At 40.6% G+C, this 25765-nt stretch overlaps 2 protein-coding genes across 3 annotated transcripts in view; one reads left to right on the top strand and one right to left on the bottom strand.

Moving 5' to 3' along the window:
* Window positions 1-128: 128 nt before the first annotated feature.
* On the bottom strand, window positions 129-15883 carry il20ra (interleukin 20 receptor, alpha). The gene is made up of 7 exons (XM_082147956.1): window positions 15541-15883; window positions 13590-13716; window positions 9955-10160; window positions 6086-6261; window positions 5254-5398; window positions 4841-4980; window positions 129-1858 (listed from the first exon to the last, which is right to left on the bottom strand). The coding sequence occupies exons 1-7, from the start codon at window positions 15590-15592 to the stop codon at window positions 1163-1165; spliced, it is 1542 nt and encodes a 513-aa protein (XP_082004082.1). The 5' UTR covers window positions 15593-15883; the 3' UTR covers window positions 129-1162.
* A 5060-nt stretch (window positions 15884-20943) lies between these two features.
* Window positions 20944-25765, top strand: part of med23 (mediator complex subunit 23) — a 69641-nt gene continuing 64819 nt past the window's right edge. For both annotated transcript variants that reach the window (XM_082147831.1, XM_082147830.1), the window contains exons 1-9: window positions 20944-21151; window positions 21270-21301; window positions 21472-21559; window positions 22145-22269; window positions 23243-23354; window positions 23624-23722; window positions 23790-23891; window positions 24887-24956; window positions 25086-25198. In XM_082147831.1, the coding sequence (XP_082003957.1) occupies window positions 21101-21151; window positions 21270-21301; window positions 21472-21559; window positions 22145-22269; window positions 23243-23354; window positions 23624-23722; window positions 23790-23891; window positions 24887-24956; window positions 25086-25198 (792 nt within the window). In that variant the 5' untranslated portion in view covers window positions 20944-21100. The remainder of the gene's footprint in view (window positions 21152-21269; window positions 21302-21471; window positions 21560-22144; window positions 22270-23242; window positions 23355-23623; window positions 23723-23789; window positions 23892-24886; window positions 24957-25085; window positions 25199-25765) is intronic.

Raw genomic sequence — 25765 nt, 5'->3', positions numbered from 1 at the left:
TAAAACAGTATCAATAAATCATAGTGAAACTGAACATTCAATCAGAGATTGTGTGAATAAACTATATCATAAACTATAGCTACTGCATTGGTGATGATGGGAAGAAAAGCTTTATCTGAACACACTCCTCCAAGTTCATATATTTATTGTTGTGACGGATCAAAAGATGACAGAATTGTAGTGATAAAAAAATATATAATGGTAAGCTAGCACAGGACAGGAGAGAGAGCCTGAACCGACCGCCTGCTGAAAGTGAGTGTGTTCTGGTTTTATAATCATTCACAGCAGCTTAACTTCAATACAAAAATAAGCATTTGATATTCATGTACAGTTAAAATTGATACAATATTATATAACATACATAAATTCCTTCAAAAACAATACTTTCTTCTGTATCATTGTTGATTCTCACTCAGTTTTGTTGTTTACCCTTTGTCAGGGTGGACACTATTTTATTTTATGTGAAGAAAACTGAGATTTGTTCAATATGTTATACTGTCTTATGTTTCCAATGTTCACAAACCATGGTTTATTTGTTCACTTCTTTTTAAAGATATTTTCGATGTTACATCAGAAACCGAACACAACATACTGAACAAATCTTGCTCTTCTATTTATACCTGCATAATGGATATTTGTCCTCCGTCTGCTGCAATGCTTTCTGATACATGTCATCTACAGCTCAGAAAACACTTGTCCATGAAGCAAAGTTTCCCATGAGCAGCTTCCAGGTTGTGTTCTTCTAGGGAAACCGATGGCTATGATTAAATGTAATGTAATACAGAAGCTAAAGGAAGCTAAGAGTCTTGTGTTCACAGTAAATGAGAGCTTAAGCAGTAAACTGCGGAAAATCCTTCATTATATCGTCATCATGGAAAGGAAGTTGCACTGGTCTTTTCATCCCTATTGTGTTGTATATATCCGAGTGAAACACTTCAGAAGAGAAGAGATGCTGCAAGAGGAAGTTATTCTGATTCAAGATTATTATGATACGCATAAATAAAAAAACAATAATGATGTGCACCAATAAATCATTTGATAATTACTTAAATATTCCATAAAAACATGGTGACTTTAAAAGTGGACACCATAGATAAGGCACATAGCAAGTGTACAGTGTAAGGTCTCCTTCATATTCTCAGTGTCAGTGGCGTTACTCTGTTTATTCTGGGTTGGAGTGGATTATTAGGCCCCAGTTTCGCTCCATTTTGGTGAAGTCATCTTCCTGCTCAGCGCCTTCCTCTGAGGACTGTCTCAGGACCACGTTAGGCAGGAGTGAGACGGCTTCGGTCTGGATCTGTGGCTCGTCCTCTAGACCCAACAAGCCCATCAGAGGGATCGTCAGCCCTCGAGTCGCTGGGCTCCAGTCCAAAAATATCCGTGCTTCCACTTCCTCATGGTTCCGCTCGTCCTCACCCTCGTCCTCACAGGCGTCCTTAGGCTCAGTGGGGTCTACCGTGAGGTCTTGAGTCCTGTACGGGCTGAGCTCGGCCGGACCCTGGCCCGGCGCGTGGAAACCGGCCGGCAGCACGAGGCCGTAATCTCCAGCCTCGCTGTGAAGAGGCTCCTGTGGCCACGGCTCCAGCTCGGCGTCCTCCGCGTCTGCTGGAAGAGCTCCGGATCCGGCCGGCGGCGGCTCGTGCTGCAGCGCGTAAGACACGGGCGGCTCCGGCACAGCGTTCAGAGCCTCAGCCTGGGCCGCGGACGAGTCTTCAGTAGAGACGGGCGGAGGCAGAGCCGGAGGGCAGAGCGGAGACCACTCGTCTTCAAACCCACCCACTTTTAACACGTTAATGATGATTGTTTGAGGCATTTCAGGTTCGAAGGTTGGCCGCTTCTCACTTATTCGAGCCACATGCTGAAATTACAAAAAAAGTACAGCTTTAAAAGTCAGCGTTATGTCTACGGCGCTTTATACAATACTTAATGTTTCATAGCAGCTTCACAGTGATAAAAATGAAAATTATAGAATGATGCAATTTTCATCAGATATCAAGATAAATTCAAATTCTGCTTAAAAGTAACTCTAAAAAGACAAAAGATGGGCCCGTATTCATAAAGATTCTAAGAATCCTCTCAGAAAACTCTTAATTTAGCTTAAAAACTTTTACGTAGGAGTCTTAGCTTAAGAGCAATTCGGGACCGATCTGAGAGCAACTCTGAGTAAGGAAAAGACAAAAACTTTCATCTTAGTAAGGAGGCGGGGTTGACCCCGTTGCTATGTATGACACAATCTTTTGAAGACTGTGATTGGTTGGTTGTCCAAGAAGAAAAAAAAAAAAAGTGATTTTAAGTATAGGGTCTATTCTAAGCCTTCACTTTGAAATTACATGCGTAATTTTTCCTATTTGACCGTTCTCACACACACACTCACACACACATTATATATGTGTATATAAATCCTTTTTAGTTTTATTTACCATGGTATGGTAATAATGTATCATGCATGCTGTTAATTTCCTATAAGGTATTTGCTTGGCTTAGAATGATAAAAATTGTTCCACTCTTTCCAATTATTTTCCACTGATTGCTGGCATGTCTATTTAAGTGGTGGTTTGAATGTTGGTTTTAATGTATCAAACATGGAATTTTCCCAGCTGCCAAATATCGTAATGTAGTGATTACTTTCATTTCTGGCGCTATGGCATTTCTGTGCAGTGTTGGAGATGTTAGCGTGTCTCTAATAAGATCAGTCACAAACACGATCCCTGCACGATCTAGCGTCTTATTAACTCACTGTCATCCATTGTCTGCAACACATTTCTTCTCCCTCTTCGTCTTTCTGCCATTTTCTCCTCTGCTAAAGAAACTCTTAAGCCTCTTAAAAGTCCTCGTCCGTGCTCCTAACAATTTTGACCTTAAGACCTCTTTTAAGGGTTAAGATGCTTTCTGAATTACTTTTTTCTTTACTAGGATTTTTTCTTTAATTTTAAGAGTAAACGCCCACATTTCTAAGAATTTTCTTAGAATTGTGTCACTAGGAGCTACTTTTTGCATTAAGATTCTTTATGAATACGGGCCCTGACTACCATCTCACTACCTGTAACCAGGGTTTGAACGCTGTTAAATCACTAGCCACTTTGGCAGGTTAGTTATTATATATACTCACTTTGCTGGAAGTTCCTGTAAGCCAAATCTGCACAGATTTAGCACAAATACTCATCATGTCATCATGATATTAAATACAGCGTATTGTGCAGAATCTGCTCATTTCTGACTTACTTGAACACACGGCACTACTCAACAAATAACGGCGCGCTGGTTCATTTGCATTGAAGCAACAGCGGAGATTAAAAAGCATTTGTTTAACAGAAAAGACGTTATTTTCCAACATCCTACAGTTTTTTGATGTTCTTTGTACTGTATTGATCGGTCCAACTAAAATACATTTTTGGTAATGAGGATGAAAGAGGAAGGGAGGAGATGCTGGATGACAGGATTTTGTTTGAATAAGAAATGAATGTATGAAATCCACATTTTATAATATATATAAGCTGTTAATCTAAGCAATTAATCTAGTTCATTTATTTACTTATTTACTTTGGCTAGTAGAAGTTCTGAATGGCCGGCAACTTAATTTAGTAGCCAAACTGGCAGGTGAGAGAAAAAGTTAATCTCAAACCCTGCCTGTAACATGTGTGCCGTGTGTTGGTCCTGCTTTCCCTGTGCCAGTCATTTGACCCAGTTTCCCAGTGTCTGATTGTTGTATCCTATCACCTGTTGTTCCATTAACTCTTTAGTCCCTGTGTATTTAAGTTTTCTGCCCTGTCTCGTTAGTGTGTTCGCCTGCAGTTCTCCTACATGTTCCTGTTGGATTATTATTGAAAGATTATTGTTTTGTATTTCCTCAAGCGCTACTTATCATATAACACCCCGTGACAGAAGACAGGACCCTACAGGAGTTATTTTAACTATGAGTGATCTGACATTATCAAGTATGTCCCTCACTTTACATAAACCCATCTAGCGCGTGCACACATACACTATGTGAAGTAATCTAAGTAAACTAATCAAAGTTGTTTGGATTCCGCGAAAATGACTTGTTAATCAGCCCAGTCTGCAGGATTTGCCGATCAACAGGCGTAAAGGAGGGATATGATTAATATGATTAAAAGTGACAGTAAAGACATAATATTTTATATATATACACAGTACTGTGCAAAAGTCTAAGGCATGTTAATAAGGCAGTTATTTCTATCTTTTGCTGTAGTGTGTCAGTAGGAAATATCAGTTTACATTTCCAAACTTGTATCCAAATCTTTTTGCCATTAATTGTAATAATCCAGTGAGATTTGTGTATGCACGAGGAGTCCGACAACAGCCGGTATGATCTGATCTCACCATCATCGAGTCCGTCTGTGATTACATGAAGAAACAGAAGAAACTGAGACAGACTAAATCCAGAAGAACTGCGGGAACGTCTCCGAGACGCTTGAAGAAACCTTCCTGCAAAGCTCCCTGAAAAACTATGCGCAAGTGTACCTGGACAAAAGCCGTTTTAAACGCAAAGGGTCGTTACACCATATATTGATTTGAATTAGTTAATAGAAGTTAAATCATAAATAAATTCAATTTGTGATTTTATTTTTTAAAGCATTCTCACTTTACAGCATTTTCACACGAGTGCCAGTGCTTCTCCCAGTACTGTAGCTTTGCAGGAAGGTTTCTTCAAGCATCTCGGAGACGTTCCCGCAGTTCTTCTGGATTTAGTCTGTCTCAGTTTTTTTTCTAATCAGCTGCTGATAAGCCCAAGACAAATAAGCCTCTGAGAGATTGCGGTCTCTAAATATGAATATCTAACAGCGCGTGTTTGCTTCCCTGCGTGTGTGTGGTCTCTTACAGCGCTCTTGGGCAGGGTCTGCCTGTGGTCGGTGATGTAGCAGTGGACGAGTCCGGCGAGCACCGCCAGCACACACAGACAGAGCGCAGACGGCAGCACTCCTCCCAGCATGGCAGCCAGCAGTTGATCCCTGAACGGGTCTATAGCACAGGGAAAACATCAGCATCAGCTTACACATTAACACACACACACTCAGAGCGTCTGAAGACGAGGAAGTCCAGCTCAGAGCACGCTGGGAAAACACCTCAGTTACAGTCAAGCATATTATGCAAAACTGATAAAGGGTTTAAAACAACAGCAAAGGTTTCCTCGACTTGTCCTGTCACTTATGTCAATCAAGTCCTGCTCAAACCTGTTCACCTGATAATCTGAAAGTGAAAACACAAGGATCCTTCACGGGTTGATGGAGGTACCTTTGGGTGTCTCGACACACAGCCGCTCGCTGGGTTTGTAGGCCAGAGGGAGAGACTCGGATTTGGCATGAACCACCACGCAGAACCGTGTGGAAAAGTCCAGAGGGCCCAGCCACAAGCTCCCGTTCGTGAGACGCATGTGATTCTGGGAAAACAACCAGTTTAATTCGGCTGAGTAACCCACACTCTTAAAAAACAAAGGTTCAAAATGTGTTTTTCACAGATAGGAACCTTATTGTGAACAGATCTTAAAGTCCCCCTGTGGTGAAAATCCAGCTTTTAGTGTTGTGTAAATGTCTATGTGGTGTTTTTTAATACGCTTTAAGACAAACCATGTGTAAGTTCATAAGTCGACTCCATTGCTGAGTATTTCCTCCTTAAAACTGCAGTGAACCAAAGACAGTCTCAAAAACACGCTTTGAAATCACTGGTGTTTCTGACGTCACAAACTACCTTGTAACCAATCAGATCAACGTGTGATCGTCAACCAGTGGATCTCTGAGCTGAGTGAGTGAGTGGAGGCGGGGCTCATTTGCATACTCATAGAACCGCGCATACTAAATGAGGCGAGGGTGTCGAGTTACATTCAAGATATTTTAAGGCATGGAGATTTACATTTTTTTGTTTAAATATGTCATTTTGGTGATCAAAGATGAGTTTTAAGATAAAATTATAGAACACAGGGGGACTTTAAAGAACCATTTTTTCTTAGTGTGAAGAACGTTTTAAACACCGTTTTCCATTATAAAGAACCTTCAGTGGAATAGGAAGGTTCGATGGATGTTAAAGGTTCCACACCGATGCAAATCCAGATGCTTTAAGGAGCACTAACCGTGTGATTGCTCCTGCTGTTGAACACAGAGACGTTATAGATCATGTGTGAGAAGATCTTCCACAGTGACTCCTTTTTCTTTCTCCTCTTGGTTCTCCATCTGAAGGGCCCCTTTATGGTGACGTTCATGTAGTTGTGCAGCAGATTCACTTCCACCAGCGGCGCTCCGATAACCGCTGCGGGACAGAGAGTGAAGAGAGCTGCTAATCATTCGCCTTTACGAGAGTCAGAGTTCAGTGACGGCAGCCTTGTGTTTGCTTTCACCTGTGATTACTTCAATCACACGTCAAGAGAAGCAATACACATGTAAGGCATAACCGAGAAGTCAACGTGAGAAAGAGTCTGCACAATACAAACAAAAAACACATCTCTACACCCCAGTGTGAACATTCCTCCTGAACAATTCCAACAGCGTGTGATAAATCCTGAGTCACTACATTCCAGCACGACTATCCTTCCAGTTTAAAGGGTGTTGCAGGGTTGGACTGGAGAAAGAAATACACCTATAGCTCATTAATTGCGGAATACTTAATTATGTGGTTTAAAGAATTTGTCTTTCTGTTTCTTAACATATCAAATGACCCCATTTATAGGTTTACAACTTGTGAAACAAGCTCAAGTCTTTGTTGAACACACGTTTGTTCACGAGAGTTCAGATTTCTCTCTGTTGACTGGCGTGACACATGTGAAACAACTGAAACTGCAGTTGCTTAGCAACTTCACATATTTCACATATCAGCTGGTCATTATCACACAATAAACTCTTGACAGGCTAATCTGAACTCAAAGTTTATTGTGCAATAACCGGCTGGCCTGGCAATGGAAATATTGGTTTGAGTTCAAATTATTTTATACTTTTATTACACAAGAAGAATGGAAGCGAGGAGTGTCCAGGAAAACTGAATCGATGTATCTGATCAAACTGTGTTTCTTGTGCACTGTCTGTGCTGTACGTTCTCATGCTTATTACAAGCTTACTTACCAAATCAATGAATAAATATTTTGAAATGAAATACGGATTTAAAGTCGCGATGAATCAGAAGTATCATCAGTTCTTTTCTTCCATTTTGTGACATACAGACAAAAGGCGGGGCTTGGTTCTATGCATCGGTTGTTGATTGGGCGCTGAGACGTGGGCGCGGCTCTCAAAAGTGTATGCAGATTAGCGTGAGCTTGCAGGGGCGGGGCTTAACAAGAGGCCAAAATGGTCAATAGTTAGACATCAACTGTGCAGCAGTTTGTGTTTCATGTGCCATTTTTCTTTAGGCATTGTTATTACTGTCATCAACAACATTCACACATGGATTTATGGACAGTAATTATATATACCATAGTCACTACAGTCATTGTTATTACAGTAACACTCAGGTGGCATTAGAGAGGAAAAGACTGTGAAAGTGTCTTACACCTTCTGAAGGTCACATGATTTTAGGTTCGCTAACAATAACTGCATTAAGCTGTGTTCAAACTGCCAGCAACAAAACATGATCCCATTCATTTCAATGGAGAGCAGGGGATTTGAGCGACAGTCGCTGACAGTGACGACAGGACGAAGGCTTGTCTACAAGTCGACATGAAATCAAAATTGACCCTATTTACTTTGTTAGCGCATATTACTAGTCTTGTGGTGAACAATTAATCCGTGCAAGTTAATACACAGAAAAAAACTGTTTGCCGTGGTAATCTTTAATCAAAGTCTGAAAAGTTACTTCCGGTCTGGAATGGCGTTCCTTTTCTGATGACATGGGCTTGACGGCTTGGGTTGAAAAACGCTTAACCACTCCCCTCAAACCATTAGTCTGCTATGAGCAGAGATGGAGAGGAGGAGCGCTAGAGTAAAACTCTGCCCTCAGTTCAATATTCCGTTTCACTTGGAAATACATCACAACACTGGAGAAAAGTCATTTGCAACTTCCGGTTCACGCGGACTTTAACTTCGGGAGCAACTATCGGGAGCAACAACTAATAGGAGTGAAGGAGGAGGAGTTATTTTAGCGGACAACAACTTTCCTATAATTTATGACATGTCTCTGTGTATATATGCAAATCAGTGTCAAGCTATACTCTATTTGTATAGGCTTTAAAGGTGACATATTATGCCCCTTTTCACAAGATGTAATATAAATCTATGGTGTCCCCTGAATGTGTGTGAAATTTCAGCTCAAAATTCCACCCAGATAATTTATTATAGCTTGTAAAAAAAAGCTTGTCTTTTTGGGTGTGAGCAAAAACGTGCCGTTTTTGTGTGTGTCCCTTTAAATGCAAATGAGCTGTTGCTCCGCCTCCATTCAGAAGAGGGCGGAGCCTTTACACAAGCTTCAGATACTCCGGCAATAACAAAACAGTCCAATCTCACTCATCCAGAATCTCAGACATAACCAGCAGCGAGTGCAGCCTTACAGAGAGACTCAGGAAGAGGTTCAACTTTCAGACATTTCTGAATGATTAGTGGATACAGTTATGTAGTTGTTGTGGAGTTACATTGATTCATCTCATCGACTTGCATCATGTTTAACTTTTACACAAGTTGACACCGTTCCCTGAGGTCTTTATAAGACAGCTGTGACATGTTTTGGTCATGGTGTTCAGTGCTCGTCTGTGCTCAACGACAGAACAGTTTGTATGTTTTGCTCACACTTTTGCCATTGTGTCAGAACTGGTTACACTGTCCTAAACCAAATGGTTTGCCGTGAGTGGAAACGTACAGATTAAGGGGCGTAATATTATAATAAGATCCTCTTCCTACGTCAGAAGGGGAGCGAAATCTGATCTGCTTATTTTTTGACATGCTTGCAGAGAAAGTCTCACCAAAACAAAGTTACTGGGTTGTCATTAGGGCTGGGACAATATATCGATGCATCGTGAATCGAGAAATGATTCTGGAATCGATTCTGAGTTTAGTTTTTAACAGCAGATGTCCCTGCGTGCTCTAGAGACAGCCGTAACCTGCTGGCTTCCACTGCCTTACACACTCCACTCCAACCTTCTATAAATAATCATTCATAAAGTTCGAAAAGGTTGAAGCGAATTACAAGAGTGTTTAAAGTTTACATTGATCTCGCGTCATAAAAGCATTCTGAGGTGCGAGTACATTCTCAGACTCGACCGAACGCCAGCCACTCTTCTTCATGAGCATTTGAGCGTGCGGTTAAAAACTAACCTAGAGCGCCATCTGCTGTTAAAGACTAGCCTAGAGCGCCGTCTGCTGTTAAAAACTAGCCTAGAGCGCCGTCTGCTGTTAAACTAGCCTAGAGCGCCGTCTGCTGTTAAACTAGCCTAGAGCGCCGTCCGCTGTTAAAAACTAGCCTAGAGCGCCGTCCGCTGTTAAACTAGCCTAGAGCGCCATCTGCTGTTACAAACTAGCCTAGAGCGCCATCTGCTGTTAAACTAGCCTAGAGCGCCATCTGCTGTTACAAACTAGCCTAGAGCGCCATCTGCTGTTAAAAACTAGCCTAGAGCGCCATCTGCTGTTAAAAACTAGCCTAGAGCGCCATCTGCTGTTAAAAACTAGCAGCAAGCTTTACAGCCTAGAGCGTCGTCTGCTGTTAAAAACTAGCCTATAGCGCCATCTGCTGTTAAAAACTAACAGCAGGCTTTACAGCCTAGAGCGCCGTCTGCTGTTAAAAACTAGCCTATAGCGCCATCTGGTTAGAATCGCAAACTAAGGTTAGAATCGATTTGCGATGCATTCGGAAAAAATTGGATGAAAAAAAATCGCAATACATTGTCCCAGCCCTAGTTGTCACTTTTCATGTTGTCTGGGTTGGTAGATGCACCGGGGACCCGAAGTCAGATTTTCATGATATGTCCCCTTTAATAAACAGTGATAAACAAAGTACCAAAACAGAAGTGGTTCATCAGTCACTCACTGTCGGTCATGGGACTGAATCTGTGTGTGCTCTCGATCCAGAGGGAGTGTGTGTGTGCGCTGACGGCTCTGACTCTGGCGTAGTACTCCTCATGCTCCTCAAAGGTCTCCTGAGACACGTCACACTCGTTCTGTGTGACGGAGCTGCACTGCTCCACACGCCTCCATCGCAGCCGCCCACTGCCGCTCCCCTCCTCATCACCGTATCTGCAGGAAAACTCATGTCTCATTACAGGTTCAAGAAAGCAGAAACACTGTCTGTCTGTGCTCTCACTATTCCTTCATCCATCCCTATTCTAGCTTGAACTATTCTGGGGTGTGTTTCCTAAAAGCATTGCTATGTTCGCAAGTTCCGTCGTTATCAGCAGTTCAACGAGTCAGTGTTTCCCGAAACCATCGTTCCTACGAACATTCACAAACAGCATCGCAGAGTTGTGTGTATGAAACGACAGATCTCGAGCTGTGGTTAGAAGAGGAGTTTCTTGTTTGCATGACATGTGGACTCAATAAATCTTGAGCCAAATAAGCAAGCTGACATTCAGTACAATCTATATATTTTATTTAGAATACATACAAATGTCATTTACGTCTTTAAGTTTGTCAAGAGATTTAAAGAGTCGTTTTTGAAGAGTGCGCTCGGCCGTGACGTTCAAGTTCAGTGGATCGGTGGATAGCCACAGGTTCTCTGAAGAGAAAAGGGCAGAGGCAAATATGTTCTCATTATCACATCACACGCATAGCCTTTATAGGCAGTTTATGAAACGAAATGTTTATAAATGGAATGAATAAGGCCTGTTATTATTTTAATTTCCAGTTAGTTTCTTGATCTCGCGTTTCTGAAATGTTTTGCGGATGTGCTGTTAAGTGGACAGACTCAAGCCTACTTGTTGAGGACTTGTAAAACTCTGAAGATTAATAATCCCCTAAAATCGCCAAAGGTTTTGAAATGTTGACTATATCCAAGTGTTCTTATTACTGAATAGATTTCATACTCCATTGCTATGGAAATAAGCCTGTTGTTCAAATGAACCTGATTATGCCCTCGGGCGCTTGAGTAAATAAATAAATTAGATATGTGTGGCAGCCGTTGTGTGCAGTAAACTTTCTTTTAACAAGCCTGTTGTACTGATGTGATGACCAGTTATAGATTTAGTTCTAGTAAGCCTATTTAGAGGTGCGGATTAATTCAGGTAGGACTGTGTGTAGACATATTTTATTATGTGTATCATGAGGTGGTCTGCTAAAATTCTTGATTACAAATAGTGGTCCACTCCACACACACACAAAAAGTTTGAAAACCCCTGCTCTGGTGCGTAAGAACGAGCCTATGATTGAATCTGAAAAATAAAGCAAAATAATAGAAAAATTAGAAATAGTCCTCAGATGCCATGTCTGTAATTTATAGCAAAACTTTACAAAAAATTAAAGTAGTTATTACTCAACCACCTGCGTGACATCATTAACCAACGTGGTTGAACGACCAATTTGCGACAATATGGTTTCGGGAAACAGTCGTGATCGCTAGTTGATTTCTTCAGCGATGCATCTAACGAGTACTAACGAGTTACGGCGCTGTACGGGAAACACACCCCTGAACAACAGCTGAAACTCTGTGTTAATAGCACTTCTTGTCTTTATTTCCTCTTTAAGATAATCACTTGCTGTATTCCTTATTTGTGTAAAAAGGACAAAAGCATGTAAATATTGGTTTGTGGGGGTCGGTCCATATTTGCACGTGTTTTTAAGCCTTGCCAATTTAAATATTCAAGCGCAAGAAGATGCAAAACTGAACTCAATTCAATAGTGTGAGAAGTCTGATCACCCGAAGCGCGCATGCAGAGAGCCGCCTCTCAGACAGCGTGTGAATGCTGACTCGAGCTCTCTTTCTTGAGATCTTCTTGCACTTGAATGGACACATTCACACAAAATTACGTAAAAAAAAAGTGCCGGTCTCGGTGAGTATCCTAGCAAACATAGTCTGTTATATCTTAAGTGAACATAAACAGTTGAGAAACTAAAAGCATGTGTAACAGTATACTGGATCAGTGCAGCTCTTAAAGTGACAGCAGCCTAATATATCCCTGATGCCGTCCGTGTCATCAATCTTAATCTGACAACAAAAGACAAATATAAAATAACTGGGAAGAAAAAAAATACCTGAATAACTTTAATAAGGATTCATCTATATTTAATTTAAACAATGAAAACTATGCAGTGTCATTTTAAAAATAACAGTATTTTCTTTGCAATAAGTGTAAATAATATTTAGATACTATTTGCACCTCAGTATTTTAGTACATTATGAAACAGTTATGCAATAATAACATATTGAGTGTAAATGATAGATTGATTAAATAAATGAGAATAAATACCACCCTACACCTAAGCCCATCCCGATAAAAAGCCAATCCCAAATTTAAAGGAGAACTCGGTAACTCTAGCGAACTCTTGTCACTTCTTCGCTGATTTTCCCTTTTGTTGTCGCATGTTTTCCCCACGAGCTCCCCCTACAGCTGTGGGGGGGCGTATATTTCACAACACAGTCGTAAAAAACTCATTTGCGGCGGCCTCCTCCCCCTCGCTACCGCTGCTCATGTGCGTTTGTTTTGATCGGAGCAAGCCAACTGTATCGCGTGGAGCTGTGTCTACCGAGGTGGGTCATCTGGTAATAGCCTACATCATACATGCGTGTGTGTTTATGTCGAATTGCTGTAAAGCAATTTGTGTTTCGCGCTCGTTCTCATTCTAGTTCTCGCTTATCACGAGACTTCCAATTTCTAACTTGCCGGGACGGTAGTGTTGCAAGTTGCAAGGTTGGTTTTCCGCCTGGGAACGCTGGGGGGAGCGGGGAAAGTCACCAATATCACCAGAACAGGTTGTTTAACCATCCAAATGATTTCTAGACAGTTTTATTAAGTTAAAAAAGTTACCAAGTTCTCCTTTAAACACCTACTTAAATAACCGTAAGGCACATTATTTCCACTTTTCACATATTTTCTTCATATTTATTGAATATAAATGCCTTTCCAATCTGATATTCAATGTGAAAAGGTAGAAGAATGAGTTCGGCAAAAGGCGGATTTGAACTCCGGTTCGAACTCGCATCAAAAGTATCTACAACACGCCTTACTCCCTAATACTCCCAACAATATTTTATTTGTATGTTTGTTCTGTTGTATTTGTGCAATTGCTCGTAATTTGCAATTATTTGTTCTTATTTTATTACTGACAGGTTACTTGTCTTTAAAAATCGTTATGCTAGTAGTTTTTGGTCTCACAACCTAATTGGTCAAAAACAACAAAGACAATAACTAGGCCTATTTTATTTATGTATTACTTTTTATTGGTGAAGCTCATCTTGAGACAAAACAATGATACTGACATATTTTAAGATATGCTTTCAGTTAAAACAGCTGAAACATGCATTTTCACCTAGGACTGTGAAACCAGGGGATAGTCTATGAATCAGTGAAATACTACTCGGCTGACATGCTGTGTTTTGCCTATATAGTATATGGAAGTATGTGTATTCAGATGCAGGGATTCAGACTAGCGTTTCCAAGAGATCTTGTGAGTCGAAACACTTCTCATGCTGAGTGTGGCTGATCTGAACAGGTGGTGTTTGATTCGACTCACTTGGCATATTCCACAGAGAAGACGGTGTCGTTGGGAGATCCTTCTCCTGGCGTCCATTTCACTACGTTCCTCAGGTTCACGGAGGAGAAGTGGACGTTTCGAGGCTCCGGCAGTCCCTCAACTGATGCTGTTTAACAGATGAACACCAGACAGATTATTCTCTCTTATTATTATGCACACAGGCCAGAGCCGGCCCGAGGGATAAGCGAATTAAGCCAATCGAGTTTTTTTTTTTTTTTTTTTACATATTAATTAACTTAAACAAGTGACATAAATAAATGAATGAATGAATAATTCAAGACAAGAAAATTCTGATTTCATGATCAGTATACCTGCCCACAACTGCTGCTGTGTCTGCCAGTGTTTGAGTCATGCGCATAACCTCGCGTGCATAGACAATTCATGCGCAAAGTCACGGTAATGTTAAGCCATGTCGCAAAAATTTGATTTGATCAATGATTTATCCTTTAAATTTAATGATATTCAGAACAGAACAAGAATAAAAAAAAAACTATAAACAAGCCAAAACGATAATAATTTAAAGCGAAAGTGTAAAGTAAGCGGCGTTGGGCTCACCCTGAATGTACGAATTGTACTACTGACTATTTACACAGAGCAGTGTAACTTTTATATGTTAGGTTGACTATTTTATTATTATATTTTATTAAGGCTATAATGAACAGGCTGCGATGTCAAGATTGCAATGCTGGAATATGTTGTGTGTGTGTGTGTGTTGTGTGTGTGTGTGTGGCGCGGGCGCGATCGAACAGTGGAAACATAAAAACCGTCATGTTCATACAAGACATCATTCAAACTGCAAAGTGTTGCAAAACGTTGGAGGATATTTTGCAAATAATTTATTTAATATGTTTTGTGACAGTTTGTCACAGTTTCAAAGAGTTATTAGTGAAAGAGTAAAGAAAAAGTTAAAACTTTTTTATTTAAGTATCTATTTTTTATTAAGTATTTATTTTGTATTAATACATAACCTCATTGTATTAATTTATAATGTAACATTATAGCGTGACATTTGTGTCAGTAATCGTCAAGCACAGGTGACTCCGCGTGGTGGGAGGGGGGCCCCCCAAATCAAACTCTGCTTAGGGCCCCCAAAAGGCTTGCCACTGACACGGGCCATGTTCACATTAATGACTTGTTGGATTGTTTCCAAAACTTCGAGCGGCAGCAGGAAATGCAGTGAAGTTCAGGCATTGTTTAAATAAATCAGATTTCATGAAACCACAGGAAGAGGCACCAGGGTGTTTGACGGGTGAATCTACTTCCTGTTGTTCCAGAACACCAACAGATCATCACACTCTTGACATTCACCACAGAAAAACCCAGAGGATCATAATAAAGATCAACACATGCGCTATTGTGAACGATCCCATGCTGTAAAAGAGGCTTTATGAGGGAAAGAGAAGATATGACCCCATCATAAAATACAGACTGCATAGCTTGGGTTAATGGAAGCTTGTTTCCGCCACGGAATAAAAGCAAGATAATTAAATATAAAAACAAGATTATTGCAACTTTATAGGCTATCACGCAATTCTGACTTTTTTTTCGGGATTGCGTGATATAAACTGAAAAAAAAGAATTATGAGACAAAAAGTCGCAATTACTTTGAGGAAAAAAAAAAAATCTGTAATAAAAAGCTTCAATAGAAACACCTTTCTTGAAATAGCTCCAAACAGACTTAAAATGACAGATATTTGTAGCCTACTTATATTGTTATATTATTTTGTAATCACATAACTATGATATTATATTAATAATATCTATGTCTATATAAGATTTATAGGTTAGACCCTCCATCTCAGAACGAACAGGTGACATTAAAAGTAAAATATTTAAACAAGGGGACAGACAGGGGTGCCGAGAGAGAGAGAGAGAGAGAGAGAGAGAGAGAGAGAGAGAGAGAGAGAGAGAGAGAGAGAGAGAGATTTACCTGTCGCTCCTCTCGTGAGCAAACACAGCGCGATCACTAACACGGTCTCCATATCTCCACACGCGTAACCCTGATCATTCTGTCCTGATGTTGGCTCTGGTGAAAGCTGGAGTCCTCTACATGTCTCTGGAGAGCTGATGGAGCGACCGCAGCTCTCGGCTCTCCGCTACAGAATCCCTCTCCTCACCTTACCTCTCCTCACCTCACCTCCTCTGCTTCTGTTGCAGGTGTTGCTGCGCTCACGTGACCCGCCACAGCCAACCGCTGCAGAGGCGTGGGAGGTTTCCTAGTAACGCCAACACGACCTAATTAATATTCATGAGACAAGTCTTCAAAATAACTTTAACGTTTTAAAAGAATTTTAAAAATGACAGTCTACATTACAACGTCTTACATATGATCTGAATTCATATTGAGCTGTTCCCCCCTCGAGGGCAGTTCAATAGCACTGCGTGTGTGTGGTATGACTGGTTATACTGGTGTGACTTCATTACATACCTGAATGAATGACAATGACGAACTCACAATCTGATTCTGTCAATGTCAATATCTATCAATCAAGTCAAGTCATCTTCATTTATATAGCGCTTTTAACAATGTAGATTGTTTCAAAGCGGCTTTACAGTAACAAACGGATAATTTAAGGTAACAGAGATTGTTTTGGCTTTATAGCGGTTCTTGAATAAATAAATTGTCCAGCTAAAGTTAGTTTTGACTGATTCACTTCCGTCGCAACGATCATTTATTAAATTAGGGGCCGGTAACACGACACCATTCTCTCTACACAGACTTTAAACGCGAACCTGAGAGAAACGCTGATGGCGTTCACATGCGCATTAATAATTAAGCCATATTTTTATGAATCTATGCAGCCTAACATTGGATTATAGAAGTCTATAATGTGTTATGTGTATGCTAGGCCAAAGAGATGTGCCTTTAATCTAGCTTTGAACTGACAGAGTGTGTCTGCTTCCCGAGTTCCCGTCTGCTTGGACCAGCTGTAGTTTGTTTATTAAGCGTTTATCTATCTATCTATCTATCTATCTATCTATCTATCTATCTATCTATCTATCTATCTATCTATCTGTCTGTCTGTCTATCTATCTGTCTGTCTGTCTATCTATCTGTACTGAAAGTGTTTTTGTCCACACAAAACACTTCCTTTTTTTTTTTATATGCAGAATTATGCGTGTAATAATACAGTATACACATATTTCACATATAAAGTTCAAAATGAATCCAGAGCATCATAAGATATGAAGAACATTACAAGTTACATATCAAAGATGCTAAACAGTCAATTCACACATTAAGGAAAGAAAGAAAATAAAAATAAAATAAGACATATCGGAGAGGAGGCATGTATGTATAATTAAAATAAAGAAGAGGAATTAAATTTGTATAGATGACCATAGTTCTGGTTGCTTTGTGGTTTGAGAGTCCTTGCAATGTTTCAAAGTAAATCTTCATATCAGCCTTAAAATGGTAAATGTTAGGAATCCTTTCAGACCATTTACATTTGTGTATATAAAACTTACCAAGTAATATATTTAAGATTTAACATAAAAACATGATTTTTGTCTATATCTTTTTTGTCATAATAAAATAAAAAACACCCCCCCCCCAAAAAAAAACACACACTTCCCTCTGACCGAAACTGAGCTGAAACTGCGTTAATGACCCTCTGTTCAGGTCATGTGACGGTGTGATTTTGGTTATTATGGGGGATCCTTCTTAGTTCTCATCATTGTATTCAGTCAAAATTACAGCACATAGTTCTCCTGTCAGGGATCTGAAAGTAGAAACACTTGCTGAAGTACAAAAGATCTGTATTCTCTCTCTCTCTCTTACATGCAAATAAGAGGAAACAGTTTCACAGCAATTAGTTACAGACGAGTGGAAGTTCATTATCTCAGTCACTATCAGCTTCTGAGTCAAAGATCCAATTACACAAATGACTGTAAATGGTCTCTAGCAGTGGTTATCTATACTGGTTTAGCTTCAGATCTGTTTGTTTGTATGAATTTATTCCTTCAATCTAAAATAGCAGTAATAGTAATTTGTAATATTTGTTGTGTAACAATATTACCCAACAAATATTACAGCCTGTGCTGACCAACTGGCCCCAATCTTCATGCATATCTTACATTTACATTTAGTCATTTAGCAGACGCTTTTGTCCAAAGCGACTTATAGGACTAAATTAAGCGAGTCATCGTGAAGAGGCAAAAAACAACGCAAGAAGTGCTCAAAATATGAAGTTCAGGCATTGCTCAGAGTAGCAGAAGCCTGATAAGTGAGGGTTTAAAGTGAAAGGAACGATTTTTTTATTTTTTTTATGAGGTTAAGTGCTCACGGAAGAGATGGGTTTTCAGCTGTCTTTTGAATGTTGTCAGGGATTCTGCGTTACGGATGAGGGTGGGGAGAGCGTTCCACCAGCATGGAACTGTGAATGAGAATGTTCTGGAAAGTGATTTTTTGGCTCTCTGTGATGGAACCACGAGACGTCGCTCGTTGACCGATCGTAGGTGTCTGGTAGGGATGTAGACTCGTAGGAGTGAGTGAAAGTAGGAGGGAGCTGAGCCTGTGATAGTTCTGTAAGCAAGCGTCAACGCCTTGAACTTGATGCGAGCAGCGAGAGGTAGCCAGTGCAGAGAGATGAACAGAGGAGTGACGTGGGCCCTCTTGGGCTCGTTGAAGACAAGACGAGCTGCAGCACATAGTGAGTGTCACATAGATCCATATCTTCAACAGATCACTGGAGCAGTGTGAGGTAAACACTCATTCTGGTCCCCAAGAAACCCCAAATCCCTGCACTGAACGACTACAGACCCGTCGCTCTCACGTCTGTGGTCATGAAGTCATTAGAGAGACTGGTGCTGGCACACCTGAAGGACATCACTGGACCCTGACTGGATGTGGATGATGCAGTCAACATGAGACTGAACTATATCCTGCAACATCTCCACAGACCTGAGACCTACGCAAGGATCTTATTTGTGGACTTCAGTCCGGCCTTCATTATCATCATGCCGGATCTTCTCTCAGCCAAACTGACCAAGCTCTCTCGTCCATCCCTGATCTCAGTGGATCAGCAACCTCGGGAATCTCACATCCAGGACCCTCACTATCAGCACTGGTGCTCCTCAGGGACTTGTGCTCTCTCCACTGCTTTTCTCCCTGTACATGAACGACTGCACTGCAAAAGACCCTTCAGTTTGCAGACGACACCACACTCCTCGGCCTCATACAGGACGGTGACGAGTCTGTTTAAAGACAGGAGGTTGAGCAGCTGGTCGTCTGGTGCAGTTATAACATCCTGGATCTGAACACGCTCAAAACAGTGGAGATGATCGTGGACTGCAGGAGAAACACCCTGCATTATTCCCATTCACTCCCATCATGAACAGTGAACCTCTGTGACAGCAGTGGAGTGATTCAGGTTCCTGCACCACCATCTCTCAGGGCCTGAAGTGGGACACTCACATAGATCCATAGTGAACAAGGCCCTGTTCTTCCTTCACCAGCTGATGCTGATCCTCAGCCGTCATCGAGTCTGTCCTGTGATCAGATCAGCTACCAAATCAGATTCAGGAGACTACAACGGACAGTCAGGACGGCTGAAACATATCTGTAGCCTATATTCATAAAACTACTATATGTAGCGCCAGACTTTATAATTTACTATGAAAATACTATCGCACAGAAAAAAGAGGACACGGACACCGACAGACTGGACAGAGCAGGTTACTTACTTATGATGTAAAACAAATCTCAGCTCTCAGATTCTGTCAATTTCATTACGAAATTCAAATAAATACCATTTTGGTGCTTGTAAATGTGACGTGACAGATCGCTAGCGGCACGTGACCCGATCATCTCTAGCTAATACTAAATAAACACGAATGAACACTGTTGAAAGATTCAGTACAACTCACCGAAATGTATATTCCTCATACATAATATCGACCAATCAGTGTTTTTCAATCGTGGAAAGAGGTCAATAAAACAGCTGGAGAACAATTGTGTCACATTTACCTCAGAAAAGCCATTTAATGAACATAATATAGGCTATAGCACGTTAGTTGGCTAGAAAAATAGAGCTATAGAGAGTATTTGGCTAAATATGTGTACTATTACATATTTATAACATTTTAACTTATATCATTAAATAAAGTTATTATAATAATAAAAACGCATTATATTAAATTTGAGTTATTTTTAACTTTAAATAATACTGCCAGCTGACAGGGCTCTCTGTATGTTTACAGCATTAGGTGAGATTTTTATTTTATTTTCTTGAGTGAACGCCTATCTTGTGTACCTAATATTTATCCAAATGAGTCAATATTAAATCAAATCACAAGAATTGAATTGAATTGAAATCGTGAAATTCGTGTCAAGCAATAATAATAAAAAACGTAGCATACCAGAAATTGTGCCATGTATTATTATGTATTATTATTATGCTTATAAAACATAACTAAATGTTTTAGTTCGATATCTCTGTCGCTACTGTTTAGCACCAAAGTGTCATTTAAATTCTGTGATTTAATTCTCATGTCAGCATCTAACAATTATTTTATTTTTATCTTAGATAATCAGGAAACTAGTGCGTATGGAGTTCTCCAGTAAGTCCCACAGATGAGACTCTTGCGCTGGGCAGTGTTACACTCACTTATACTGACACCTACTGGCGCATCACACAACAACGGAAGCGACTGGTAATACTCGTAGTGACCATAGACAGGATAGGTAGTGACCAAGCGTGCCGCACACAAGCTCTGAGAAGTTCTTGAAGATATCACTTCTGTTTCTCCTGCAATCTCTTACTGGAATCATTTATTAAAAAAATTTAATTGGAAAAAGATTTGGTCCTTACAACACAAATATTTTCTAACTAATAAAGTAAAAGAAGTGTCCTTCGAAATAATAAATACATTTGATCCTGTACAGTATTATAATAAGACGAGTCTATAACGAAAATAGATTTTTAGCTAAAAAGGTTGAACCGTCTCTAATTAGCTATTAAATTAATTCATTAATTAAACATTTCTGTTAGCCTAAACAATCTTTGGCATTTTATTCCTAAACTGTGCGTAGTTAAAAAAAAAAAAAAAAAATTTAAAAATCACAATCATCAGAGAAACATTTAATTTAAAAAAGAAAGTTGTACGTTTGTCGTTTAACTCCTGGTTTGATGCATAAATCTGTACAGAGGCAGTTATGCAACGAGTGTTGTACTTTTTGTAACGCCCGTGACTTTATACACGTTTCAGTACGAATTTATGCTCTGTTTATTGACTTATCAATTTGTTTGTTTTTTTCGACGAGAAGGCTCAACAGAACTCGACGGAACCATCGCTGTGTGATCGCGTGTTCATACCGGAATGTGTTCAGCGCGCTCGAGTTTCCGGTGTTTCTGGACACACTGGCGCTGGTTTTCTGTTGTTCATCAGAGCGTCAGTTCGGCGCGTATTCAATAAACACACACACACACACACAATAAGATGGACATGTAAGTGTATGAAGCGCTGTCCTGCGACGAGCTCCTCAGATCATGGCGGTCCCGATGGAAAGTCAGCTGCAGAGTATTTTTGAGGATGTAGTGGTGGGTCATTTCATTCATTAAAAGATTGTTCCATTATATACTGTATGAGCAGACAATTATCTTATAAAACGAATAAATAATAAAAAAAAAAAACCTTGAAATGTTTTGTTTACACCAGAAAACTGAGGTGATAGAAGAGGCGTTTGCTGGGTGAGTAAACAATAAAGTGAAACTAGCGCTGATCTGTAGCCACTAGCCAGTGAAGGGATGAGAGTCAGCTGTGTGTGTGTGTGTGTGTGTGTGTGTGTGTGTGTGTCTGTGTGTGTGTGTGTGTGTGTGTGTGTGTCTGTGTGTGTGTGTGTGTGTGTGTGTGTGTGCAGCATGTTCATGGACAGTGCGGAGGATGAGAGGAATAAACTCCTGAGCTGTTTAGGAGCCTTCAGACAGTACTGGATCAGCCTTCCTCAGGTCAGCTCACACTCCTTCATCAGCTCTGTGGTGTTAGCCCTGCTCCTGCCCTGGGATGTTCTGAATGATTTATCTGTGCACATCTTTGTTTTAAAATCATGTCTTGTAATCTTGAATCAGAATAACTCTAGTTACGCAAGTCTTTTCTCTCCTATTGTGTCGTATATCCGAGTGAAACGCTTCAGGAACAAGAACAAATGTGGGCGGGGCTTGATTGTGTCTGTGGGGAATTGATTGGATGGTTGTGGTCTGCGTCTGCTATTGGTGGATCTCGTGTGAGTGACAGGTTGCTCCGCCCTCGTCATCAGAGAAGAGAAGAGATAACGAGACACATGAATTAAACACAATAATGATGTGCACCGATAAATCATTTAGAATAAACACGGCAACATTCAATAAGAAAATAAGAATTGTCAGTTTCATGGTGACTTTAAACTTAGATTAACAAAGATTTACGATGTTAATAACTGTGGGAATGTGTCCATTGTATCATTTCTTCATATAAAGTAATTTTGACGGCCATTTAGAACAGGTGTGGCAGAGAGAGTGTGTTTAATGTGACGTGTGTGTGTGCTGTCACTGCAGGAGTCACATGATCAGTGTGTGCAGTGGATCGTCCGCTTCATTCATGGTCAGCACAGCCCCAAACGCATCGCCTTCCTCTACGACTGTCTGGCCATGGCGGTGGAGACCAGCCTCCTGCCTCCCAGGTCACACACACACACACACACACACACACACACACACACACACACACACACACACACACACACACACACATCTATCTTTATTAGGACATTCATTGACACAATGCAGTCTCGAGCCGCTTACCCTAACCTTACCCATCACAACTAAGTGCCTAACCCGACCCCTGACCCTAAACCGACCCTTAACCTCATTATAACCTTATCCCTAAAACCAGGTATTGACCCTCAAACAGGCCTTTAAAGGCTCTCAGAGAGTGAGGACCGGCCAACATGTCCTCACTTTACTCTCTTTGTCCTCACTCCAATGGTCTAAAACTCAAACTGGTCTTCACTGTACAAGTACAAGTACACACACACACACACACACACACACACACACACACACACACACACACACACACACACACACACACACACACACACACAAGCAATGTGTTGTGGTTTCCAGGAGCTCTGGTTACATGCATATATAACACAAGATAATAGTAAAGAATCAAATAGTACGTTTAATTCTTTTTTTCTAAAAGTAAAACATCTAGATCAGAAGACTCTTGTACAGATGTGTACATTATGCACTGTAACTGTATAAATGGAAATATGTATTTTCATAGTAAGTATCTATTTACTGCCTAACTCTCAGGTGGCGTGAACACCATAATAGTTCTGAATTATGTTTAAAAAATCCACCGATTTTAGTACACATGGATGACAAGCTCTGTGTATGTGTGTGTGTATGTGTGTGTATGTGTGTGTATGTGTGTGTATGTGTGTGTATGTGTGTGTATGTGTGTGTGTGTGTGTGTGTGTTTACACATTACACATCTGTAGTAGTAAATCCTTTATTCATTAGTTACAAACCAGAACTCAACCCAAACCTGAAGTCTTAGGACAGTTTACAGTTCCCATCGGGCTTGTGTCGAGTGACAGACCTCCAGAGTTTCGGGTCATGTGACTGTGTGTGTCGGTGTTCCCGCAGAATGGTGTGTCAGGCTCTGATTGGCTCAGACAGTCTGGAGTGGGAGAGGACTCAACTCTGGGCTTTGACCTTCAAACTCATCCGCAAAATCATTGGAGGAGTCGACTACAAGGTGAAAGATAAACTAAAGATCTGCATGATTCTGCTGAGAACTGAAACCTGGGATATTTTGTATTTCTGCCATTGCTTTACAGCAAACCTGTGTTTATGAGTTCATAGATTTACATTCAAGTCACATTTTAAGCAAATGTTTGATGTGTTTTAAATCAAAAGCATGAATTATTTTGTACATAGTTTTCCTCTAAGCTTCTCCACGGGCCCCCAGCGCTCTCCCCCACCTTATAATCTCTCTCTCTCTGTGTGTGTGTGTGTGTGTTTCAGGGCGTCAGGGATCTACTGAAGGCCGTGTTGGACAAGATCCAGACCGTCCCCAGCTTCGTGAGCTCGGCTGTGGTTCAGCAGCTGCTAGCGGCTCGAGAGGTACGTGTGAATCCACAGATCATGATCCTCTAGTGTTTCCTGTTGTGATTAACTGTCCTGTGTGAAGGTGGTGGAGTACATCCTGGACCGCAACGCTTGTCTGCTGCCCGCGTACTTCGCTGTGACCGAGATCAGGAAGCTGTATCCAGAGGGCTTGCTCTCACACTGGGTAACACACACACAGACTCTCAGGCCAGATTCACTGAACAGGGCATACTAGCGTGATGAGAGTGGAAGTTCACACAGGGCTCCAGTCTAACATTTGAGAGCAGTAGTTCATTTAATCATAAAAGTACTATTGTTTTGCATTAATAAGTCCAATTACTAATCATATTACATGTTTGTTACATCAACAGTGAAGAGCTAAGCTGGAATTGTTATGCAGATAAAAGTGACTTTTTTTAACAACAGTAACATGCAAAAACACAATTTTTATACAGAAACTTTAAATATTCTACTCTTATTAAATGTAGCATTCTGAACCGACCCACAGCTTCAGTGATTATAAGGAGCCCTCTTTACTTTCTTTCTGTGTAATTCAGTCACAAGTTGAAGAAAAGTTTTTGTTTTACATGAGAATTTGTGGCTTCCTACTTTTCCATATATTAGGGAATATCCACTGATCTACATAGAATGACATTATATAGATCAGTGGAAATAGTATATAGATCTCGGCCGCCATCTTCTGCTTATAGTGCTGATTTCTTGTTTGTTTGCCATAAAGTGTTAGTTTTCCTTCATCTTTAAAAGTTTTACATTAAAAATACCATTTAAATTGCATCATTTAGAGCTTTAAAGTCCTTGAAAAGTGCTTGAATTTCACTCTCAGAAGGTTGTACGAACCCTGAGATGAATAATGTAAAAACATTGGACTATTTCTGCCACAATACCATGGTTACAGTGAGCGTTACGACTTTAAATCCATGTTGAATGTTGGTGATTTGTGGACTGAAAAGCAGTCTTTAACATATGCAATAAGCCTCAAAAATAACCTTGTCAATGCCTTTTATCACTAGTTTCTCACTGTGTGTATTTAATAAATCCTGACAGTCATTTTTTAATGGTGAAAGAGGGTTTGCACTGGAGCTGTTAGTGAATCTGGCCCTGGATGTAGACCGATGGAGGTGTTGACCTGTTCTCAGAGCAGTGTGTGCTTCTTTACAGCTGCTGGGAAGCCTGATATCTGACTTCGTTGATAGTTTCAGACCGACCGCCCGTATTAACTCCATCTGTGGTAAGATGCATTCACTCGTCCTCATCTCACTGTGTCGTGTTGTTCATATCCCATAAGCCCCTGGGGCAGTCTGTCTCATGTTTAACTAGTGTGTGTGTGTGTGTGTGTGTGTGTGTGTGTGTGTTTCAGGGCGCTGCAGTCTCCTGCCGGTGGTCAATAACTCGGGGGCGATCTGTAACTCGTGGAAGCTGGACCCGAGCACTCTGCGCTTCCCTCTGAGGGGAATGCTGCCCTATGATAAGGTACTGCTCCTGACTCAACTCACCGTATTCTTACAGTACAGATCGCTTCAAAGCAGCGCGACAGTGATGATAGCAAAATAATGCAGCCAAGATTCGGCTGTACAGCAGCTCTTGAAGAAACTCATTTGTCCAGTTTAAGTAAGTTCAGCATTGGTTAATGAGTAACTCACTGCTGCATGTGTAGATGACAGACCGACACACTGTGTTCATCAATCTCACATAAGAACGGACAGTTGAATCCAAATCACAGCACAGAGATCCCGGACTGACTGTGATTGATTGATTGATCAGTGCACATGATTACATGATTAGGGCTGCTTTGTATCAGAAAAAAAACGGAAAAAACTGTTTTTGTGATATATATTGCAATCTGAAATAATACAAGAACTACATAACTTTTTTTTAACTAGAGCTTGCACGATTAATTAATAAAAGATGGCGATCTCGATTCAAACCCCCACATGATCTTATTCCTAAATGACAGTGATTCGGCTCTATGTCTATTAAAGCTTAGACGAGTACGATCACAGCGAACATCCAGATCTGATCCAGAGAGAGCAGTCGTCA

Source organism: Leuciscus leuciscus (genome assembly GCF_965113295.1).
Source record: "Leuciscus leuciscus genome assembly, chromosome: 19".
Classification (NCBI taxonomy): Eukaryota; Metazoa; Chordata; class Actinopteri; order Cypriniformes; family Leuciscidae; genus Leuciscus; species Leuciscus leuciscus.
Note: the sequence above shows the minus strand (reverse complement) of the source record. Positions and strands in the feature narration are given on the sequence as shown.